The following is an 8,981-nucleotide window of genomic DNA, read 5'->3' as shown; positions in this document are numbered from 1 at the left end:
TGCAGCTGTAATTGAGAATCTTGAGATGAGCTCATCCTGGATACAGCATGAGCCCTAAAGCCAAAGAGTGGTGTCCTTGTAAGAGAACGGAGAGGCAGATGTGAGACAGAAGAAGAGAAGCCCACGTGAAGACGGAGACAGAGACTGGCATGATGCAGCTACAAGCCAAGGAACATCAAGGATTGCCGGCCACGGCCAGGTGCCGGGGGAGGCATGGAACAGACTCTCAGAGCCTCCAGAGGGAACAAACCCCACCTACACTTTGATTTTGGAATTCTGGCCTCCAGAACTACGAGGGGGTAAATTTCTGTTGTTTAAGCTGCGAAGTTTGTGGTGATTTGTTACGGCCATCCTGGGAAACTGGGACACCTCCCCTACCCCTTCATTGCCCTTATACACCCACCCTTCAGGCTGGGGTCCCTGGGAAAGTTAGGAGCAGTTAGGGAATCTAAGGCAGACATATCCCTAACCTCCAAAGTGGCTTAATTACCTGAATAGCCACCATTTCCTATTCCTCTGGAGAGGAATGGACAACATTTCAGGGTTGATCTGCACAGACTAAAGGAATGAACAGGAAGAGTGACAGCCTGCTACCTCTTTGAGCCAATAAAGGGAAGCAGATTTTGCCCCCCTAAAGTCCAAGAGAATTTGTAAAAACAAAATTTAAGTTAATTTAACACACTCAATTATTTAAGTAGCAAGTCAATCTTTCTCAATTGCCTCATCTTACAAACACAGCCACGATAAACAAAGGAAATGTTATTTAAATCTGTGGACAAAAAAATGAGCCCAGACAGAGAAGAGTGAAAGGCCAAATCTGATATGATTTAACAAAGGTGAGAAAAGACCCAACCTTTCCCAGAAAATAAATCACAGCCACACTTATTGCCAAGATCCAAAGAAAAAAATTTATTTACAATAGAGAATTTTATTTGAAACATGCATTTTCTTTTTTTTAAAACAAATCAGCAAATGCAGATCAAGTTTACACTCCTTAAGGCAAGAGTCCCTTTGCAAGCTGTACATGATCATATTAAATCCAAAAGCCGCTCACCCTGGAAACTCATGTACAAAGGGCAAGGCCAAGGTCAGCGATTTGTCTTTTATTAGAGAATCAGACAATCTCCCTGATACAGGAACTCTGAGGTCAACTTGCTATGAATTATACTAGGAAAATGCAAACCAATAGCAAGAAATTCTGATAGTCTCCTTAGTGCTGCATATAATCAAGTCAACTTTATTTAGAAAGGAAATACAGTAGTGCATACGAAAAAGTGAAAACAGAACCTGTCCACACAACCAGAGGGACAGCAGTGTGCCGACGGTCATATTGCACGCAATGGTCAAAGTCCAAACATTTGGTTCAAAGTTAGCTTTTCCCCATTTTGGCAATCAGTTCATCACAAATCTTGGTGAGTTCTTCTATCTCTTTATTCTGCAAATGAAGACAAGAAAAGAGGTTGTTTGAAATCAAGTCAATCAGAACGGTCACTGAGCTTTTTAAGAGGAAGGGGTCCTTTGGGCCACCTGGTCCCCCTGAATTTATCTAAAGCAGCAAAAGAAATGACCTGGAGCCAAACAATCTGTACATCCCAGCTCTAGCTGTGTGACTCTGGGCAAATTACACAACCTCTCTGAGCCTCAATTTTCCTTATCTCCAATGTGTGGTTAATAACATCTGTCTCTCTCAGAATTAAATGAGGTGAGAAATATAAAGTTCCCTGCACAGTGACCAGCACGTAGTAAAGGCTTAACTAGTATTGGTTCTCTTCCGTTTATTTGTCTCCATGGATGTGGGCACAGAAGGATGGTGGTTTTTTTTGAGAAATGCCACCAGAGGGGATAAGCAATTCTACCTGGATGGGATCCCTAGCATTATTCAGAGGATGCCAGGTGAGGAGGTGCTGTGGATACAGGGCCCGAGGAGAGAGGTGAGGGCAGATGCAAGACGTCTTCAGGGACTCCTCAAGTCACACCTTGCCCGTCCTCGGAAGCCCCGCCAAGAGGAGTCAACTACGTGTTCATCTCGCACCAGCGATCCGACAACACTACCCATTCTCCAGGGACGGGGATCCAACGGGGCGACGCCTCCCTCTGGACAGCAGTGGACGGGGATCCGACGGGGCGACGCCTCCGTCTGGACAGCAGTGGCTCTGCTCTCAGATGGACTAAACGTTGAACCTGATGCTGACCCGGCTCAGCAGCCAATCCTGAAGGGTCCTCTCCAAGGGGGCGAGATCCTTCCGGTACCCGCAGAACATTGAGCAGCCAGCTTTTCCTCGAGGTCCCCATGGAAGGCAAGTCAATCACAAGCCTGTGCCCTGAAGCTGTCCTGAGGCCCTTCCCCGGAAACCCTGGGGCCTTAGACACCTTCCAGCCCGGAGCCACGTGCCCTGTGTCCCAGCTGGGCTCCAGGTGCCACTCATCACTGAGCCGGTGCCTGGGAGGAATCAGCCCTCCTTAGCAGGGGAGAGGTTCGGTCCTGGCTGCAGCCTTGCCACCAGCCCCGCCGGGAGAGAGCCCCACCTGGAACATCCCCTTGGCCTTGGCCTGTCTAGAGTTTTCGGCTCCCTGAGGCACTGAAATGCCGGTTGGAAGATGGGGCTCTGCATGGGCTGCAGGACCAGCCACTAATCCTGAAATTACTATTATCGCCACTACTGCCACTGCTGGGGCTGCTAACAGTGATTTTTCATCTTATCGGAGCACTTACCACATGCCGGTCACCATGCAAACCCAGCCTAGGCCCTGTGGTCGCACTCTGTGCTCGTTGCAGTCCCTTAAAGGTAGCCATTATTATCCCCCCACTTTTCAGTGAAGAAACTGAGGCTCAGAGAGGTTAAGCACTGTGCTAAGGTCACACAGTTGGTCAGACGTAGCAAACCTGGAATGCAAATTCAGGTCGGCCTGGCTCCTATACAGCTTGGCGATTTTATGTATTAGGCATGCTGAGAGGTACTAGCAGACCCACTAGCTATCAGTTCTTGGAGGTTCTCCCAAGCTCTGTCCTGGCTGTCACCGCCCAGGAAACTGCCCCATCAAGGAGCTCAGCGCACTGGGCAAAAGTCCCAGCTCGCTTTATCAAGTCCCGACTGGGTGAACTGCCCAACGCCGTCACCTGAGAGCTGCCCTGGGGGGAAATCATGCTTCTGGATCTCTTGAAAACAGAGAGCACCGTCTCCACATCACTTAGAGCCATTTAGCGAAGAACTCACGTGCTTAACCCCTTCTTCCTGAGTCTTAGTTTAAGACAAAACTATGTCTGCAGATACATTTGTATTTTTTCTGTTATCCAAAACAATGCAAATCCAACTTGCTTTCTCCTTGTCTTTTAGCTTGCCAGAAAACCTAGCATCAATCACCTTCACTTTGCGACCGTAACCATCTGAACAGGCCGGGTGCCTTGAAAAGCATCTCTCCTGACCCTGGTCTTAGCTCTATTGATTTAGCTAACATCAGGATGCAATTTAAACACCATCATACCCCGATGGAAACAAGAGGGAACAACCTCCAACCTTCAAGATCTACTGGTTCAGTCCTCCGACATTACAAACCTAGAAACCGAGGTGAAGGGCCAGGCCTGCCGAGGGTCAGGATGGATGGCAGGGAGGGGCAGGGACCTGAATCTCTCCCTGACACCATGCAGGTGACGTGGGAGGTGGTACCTGCCCACTGCAGAGGTTAGCACTGCTTGGCCCAGAACCCCTGGGGACCCCAGCCAGCCATGCTGGAACCTGGATGGGTGCTTCTCGGGGAGCAGAGGCCATTTGGGAGACACCCTGGGCTCCTGCTGCTACCTGCCTATAAAGTATCCTCACCAACGCCCATCAAGACCCCAATGCATGTGAAGTGCTGCTGCCCCCGGCCACTGGGCCCTCTGATGACCCCATCCTGGGGAAGCCCATGGCTCAGTAAATCAACCAGAATGGGGGTGCATGTCTGCAAACACACCCAGGGAGGAAGCCTGCCTGGCACACACTCACTCAGAATCAGATTCACAGCACCCCTGGGTGGAAGGGGCTTCTCGTCTGGACACCCAGGGAGACGGTGTTTAAGGTGGTCCAAGCGCTTGACTGGAAATCGGGAAATCTGGGGACAAGCTGAGGGACCTCAGGAGGACCCCATCATCCGCGAAAATGAGAGGACACCTGGGGGCCCTTCTGACCCTGACGCTGCCCATGTTCTGCAGCAGCCGCTTGTCTCTGCCCAGGGGGCTGCCTGGTGGGTACCATCCACTTACTGGTAAGCTCGCTGGATGCAGGGAGTAAAGTACTACGCCTGGCACACTGCAAGGGCTGAGCAAATATCTGACGAATGAACGCTGAAAAGGGATGAAAAATGGCAATTCCCAGAAAGGCAGAAAAGAGGCCAGCCTCAGGGCTGCGGTAACCTGGATCTTCCAGAGGGAGAGCGAGGCCATGCTCATGAAGCATGAACTTGTCCCGGGAGTGCCTGACATGCGGGCTGTCCCGGAGCTGCCACGGGCGCAGGGAAGCCTAGCCTCTGTGTGTCTCAGTGTCTGGCCAGCCCGGCCCGCCTGGGCCTGTTACCTTCTGCTCCAGCGTTCTTTCCAGAGCGTCCACGCGAAGCTGCTCCTTCCGCAGGCTTGCCTGGTATGCAGCCTGTTCCTGCTGGGCCTTGCCCCGGACCTGGGCGATCTCAGCGTTGGCCCTGCAGGAATGGCGCGGGGATGGGGTTCAGAAATGATCACCCTTCCTCGTAGATGCCTCCCGCTTTCCTCCTCCCAAATCTGGGTAGGGGGAACCCAACCACCCGGCTCTAGCTCTTTCTAATGGAGGCTGGAGCACAGGAGCCCATGAGAACCCCCATGCCCGTGATGCCGAGGTGCTTCCAGTGGGTACCCCGGAAATTACAACACACATCCCTTATTTATCAAAATGGATGCGAATGGAGAGCGCGCTCTCATCTTGAACTGCATTGAAAAACACGCTGCGTTAACCACCCTGCCCAAGCCGATGGCAGGGGTGCCGGGAGCTCCCAGCCTGCCTCGGCCGGGGCTGCTGAGGGGCCCCTGGGAGCAGACTTGGGGCGGGGACATTACCTGTCCAGCTTCTCCTCTGCGTGGACCTTCAGCGCCTGGTACCTCTGCTCTTCCTTCTTTACTCGGGACAGGTACTCCTGCGCACATTTCTTCAGCACCTCTTCATTCTGACTTGACAGAGGACAGGGGTCGGCCCACAGAAGAAATGCCGAGGAGGCTTGGGAACCCCAAGCGCCCTGGGACGCGGGTGTGACCCCGGACAGCCAAGTCCGAGTGCCCCGGCCTGCAGGGAAGGCCTTCCCGAGCGGCCCGCAATCCTCCCAGCCCGCCCCACCTCCTCCGCCACACGCGTCCCTCCCGCTCTGCCCGCGAACATCAACACACCTTGCGGAAGCCCTCAAGGACCTCCTTCATCTTCTCGTATCTCCTGAAGAGGTCGGCCAGAGATTTCTCCACCGAGTTCAGGTCGGCCAGGGCTTGCTCCTTCTCCAGGACCAGCTGCTGGACCGTCTGGTGGGAGACCGACTTCTCCCTCTGTTCATCCTCTGGCAGGAGACACGGGAACAAAATCATGGGGCCCATGGGCTCCGGACCTGGTCTCAGGGCTGGCTGAGGCCTCAGATGCAACTCAGCCTGACTGCGAGCAATCTCAGACCTTGGCTTTTGGTTGAGACAGACCCACTCCCCCGAGCCCATCCAGCTCTAAAGGAACAAAACCCACGGGCGCAGCATCCCAGACCTGGGCCTGGGCAACATTAGATGGGATGGAAATGAACTAGCATTCTTTAACCTGATCAATGCAACCTTGGAGACCCTGGTGATTCTATTTGATTGTCCACAGCACACAGACCGATCCATAAGGTAAAAAAGAAAACGTCGCTACTGAATTTTGTGTTGGTCCAGATTCAAAGGTGTCGTAGATTGAGCTGTGAGGGCGGGAATCTCCCTTCTTAAGTGTTATTAAGCTAAAGAGATGGTCATTAGAGAAGAAAAACAGTTTCCTCATCCTTAAAACATCCCATGAACCCAAAGCCCACATAATCATGGCCCTGAAATTCCACTCCACACAAAAATGGACATTTCCTTTGATACAGCAAGTATCTTAACTCCCAGGAAAAGGGAGCTATTTCTGTCAAAGTGAGTTTCCCAGTTATGCACAAAAGAATTAAATTCTGGCCCAGTTCAGAGTGGCTGATCCTGGTGAAATGGACTGCTTGGTGGGCCACTGCAGCGAATATGCCTGGAACCCCGTGAAAACCCCTCATATGGATGGGAACGGCTTTCTCTGGCCACTCTATAGAAAAGACCGCACAGCGCTCTCTATGCTTTGTACGCCAATCCATCACTGGTCTGGGTGGGCAAGGGACCACTTGCTCTGAACCGTCTGGAACTTTGCTGACAGCAGAGTGGCGGGGGTGAGGGGAAGCCCCACCCCGAGCTCCTGTCCTTCCTTGGCCCCAGGTCAGCTGGGAGGGGTGCCTGGGCCGCAGGATGGACAGCAGCTGTAAATGATGACACAGCCATGGTAAGAGCAGCGGCCAGTGTACCGGGCTCTTGCACGTGCCGGGCGCCGGACCGACTGTTATCTTGATTCAATGCTCCTAAGCCACTTCCAGGAAGTCCAAACCGGGTCACCCCACCCCAGGGGCTTCCCTCTGCCCTGGAATAAAATCCAAACCCCTGCCCCACACGCTCTGCTCTCAGCACTGCTGCGCCTCTGCTGGGAACGCCAGCCCGCAGCTTTCCGCCTCGCTCAAGAGGCGCCGTCCCTGAGCCCGTGTGGGAAACGCCTCCTCTGAGGGGCCCAGTGCTGGCCACTCCGTATCGTAAAATCAGACGTGTGGGTGTGCACGTGTGTGTGTGTAGAAGGCACACTCCCTGGGAGCGGGGTCCTGAGTCTGTTCTGTCCGCCGCTCTGTCCCAGAACTAGGACAGTGCCCGACTCACAGGACACCTCAATACGCGCTGTGCAGCCGGGCAGTGAACGAATGAGCACAGCCTTGCGGCAGATTTCTCGTATCCTTCCGACAGGAGAAGCCGAGTCGCTTGTTCACTGAGGACGCAGCAGATCCAGATCCAAACCCAAGGCTGTGCTCATAACTGCATCTCCACGTGAGCCCCTTAGGAATGGACCTGGAAGGATGTAGCTCCCTTAAAAGTGGGGAGATGGCGCTTCCCTGGTGGCGCAGTGGTTGAGAGTCCGCCTGCCGATTCAGGGGACACGGGTTCGTGCCCCGGTCCGGGAGGATTCCACATGCTGCGGAGCGGCTGGGCCCGTGAGCCATGGCCGCTAAGCCTGCGCGTCCGGAGCCTGTGCTCCGCGACGAGAGAGGCCACAACAGTGAGAGGCCCGCGTACCGCAAAAAAAAAAAAAAAGTGAGGAGATGTTGCTTTGGGTTCTTTCCCCTTAGATTCCCGATAGATGGGCATCTTTCTGTATCCTGACGTCAGGCATGTTCTCGGGTGTGGGGAGGAGGGAAGAGCACGGAACAGGGGGCCACATTCTGGTTTCGGCTCCAGCCCTGACCATAAACTTGCTCTTAAGTCCTCCCTCGAGGTCCCAGGGCCTCATTTCCAAAGTGAGGGGCTTCTCACACACAGATGGCTGTGCCCACCCAGCAGGGTCTGATTCAGTCAGTCTGGGGTGGGGCCGAGGATCTGCATCTGTGACAAGGTCCCCAGCGATGCTGAGGCAGCTGGTCCAGGGACCACGTTTGGAGAACCACAGGCCCGGAAGATGCCTGAGGTCCTCATACTCTGCCTCTCAGAGATCCCGCTACCAGGGCAGAGGTGAAGACCCAGGAGCCAGAGTCTGAGAGCCCACATTCCAGACCTGGCTCTGAGACCTCCCAGCTGTGTGACCTTGGGCAGAGGTTTTCAGCTCTGTCCTCCACACCTGAAACAGGGGATCACAGTATTTATCTTATGGCATCTGGGAGAAGATTAAATATAAAGCCCTCAACACATAGTAAGAACCCAGTATCAGTGACCCGTTATCAGCAGCATCATTGCCTCCCCCCAACTGGTATGATGTCAAGTTGCAGTGACCCATGAAGGGGGAGCTTTTTAACATATGGCAAGAACAGAACCGCCAGCAATCTGTTTGCTACATCTAGACTCCTAAAAGAAAGGGCGTTACAAAGTTCCACCAGTAACCAAATGCTTGTTTTTATTCTTTGAATTTTAGCTGCTTCCTTAGTTCTCGGCAAGCTGTACGATGCACATTCTGGGCTGGTTTTACACCATGTATACATTTCACTTGGCTTGGTAAAGGAGCCGTTTATCAAACGGAGTCCATCTGATTTCCTGGATCTGAGATTAGGGCGCCTCAGCTTCCTTTCCTTCCCCCATAACTCTTGTAAAAATAGAATTTCCCTGTTCCCGGGGGGGAGATGGAGGAGGAGAGAATGCTGGAGGAGGAGAAAATGCTTCACACATCTTTTTTTTTTTTTTTTTTTGTAACTTACAAATGCTGCTAGGTGCTTCAAAGCAGGAAATCAGCTCAAGACGCAAGATGCTCTATAGACACAACAATAAAACAACGGCCCTGGAGATGTTCTGGCTTTTTCAGGCGGAAACACTATTAAACCATGTGGGGAATGCAGCCAAAACACAAAAGCAAAAGTAACAAAAATAGAAAAACAAACAAACAAATAAGGGTTGCAGTGGGCCGGTGTCAAATTAGGTGAAAAAGCATTTACTTACCAGGCTTGCCTGTTTGTTTTGCAAGCAAAGGGCAAGAAGCAACAGAAAATGGAAGCAAAACAGATAATCAGGGCAGTTGTTAGGAAAGCAGGAAAAAAAAAAATCAATCGCAACAACCTGGAATGCAGAAAGCACAGAAATCCCTTTTTGTTCTCAATAGTCAATATTTGAACTTAATGAAACATATTCTCTTTAGTAACATATGGTGAGAACGGACTGTGATGACAGGACAGATGTCACACCGACATGGAGCATGTGTGAAGGTTAAACAGAG

General features: G+C 52.2%; 1 protein-coding gene across 10 annotated transcripts in view; it reads right to left on the bottom strand.

Annotated features, from left to right (window-relative positions):
* Window positions 1-885: 885 nt before the first annotated feature.
* The window catches only part of TACC2 (transforming acidic coiled-coil containing protein 2), a 185,729-nt gene continuing 177,633 nt past the window's right edge, over window positions 886-8,981 (bottom strand). For all 10 annotated transcript variants that reach the window (XM_032608275.1, XM_032608274.1, XM_032608277.1 and 7 more), the window contains 4 exons: window positions 5,387-5,547; window positions 5,063-5,169; window positions 4,551-4,671; window positions 886-1,435 (listed from right to left, as the gene is read on the bottom strand). In XM_032608275.1, the coding sequence (XP_032464166.1) occupies window positions 1,370-1,435; window positions 4,551-4,671; window positions 5,063-5,169; window positions 5,387-5,547 (455 nt within the window). In that variant the 3' untranslated portion in view covers window positions 886-1,369. The remainder of the gene's footprint in view (window positions 1,436-4,550; window positions 4,672-5,062; window positions 5,170-5,386; window positions 5,548-8,981) is intronic.

The sequence above is a fragment of the Phocoena sinus genome, chromosome 16, assembly GCF_008692025.1.
Source record: "Phocoena sinus isolate mPhoSin1 chromosome 16, mPhoSin1.pri, whole genome shotgun sequence".
NCBI classification, from domain to species: Eukaryota; Metazoa; Chordata; class Mammalia; order Artiodactyla; family Phocoenidae; genus Phocoena; species Phocoena sinus.
The sequence above is the reverse complement of the archived record's forward strand: the minus strand, read 5'-3'. Positions and strand labels throughout refer to the sequence as shown.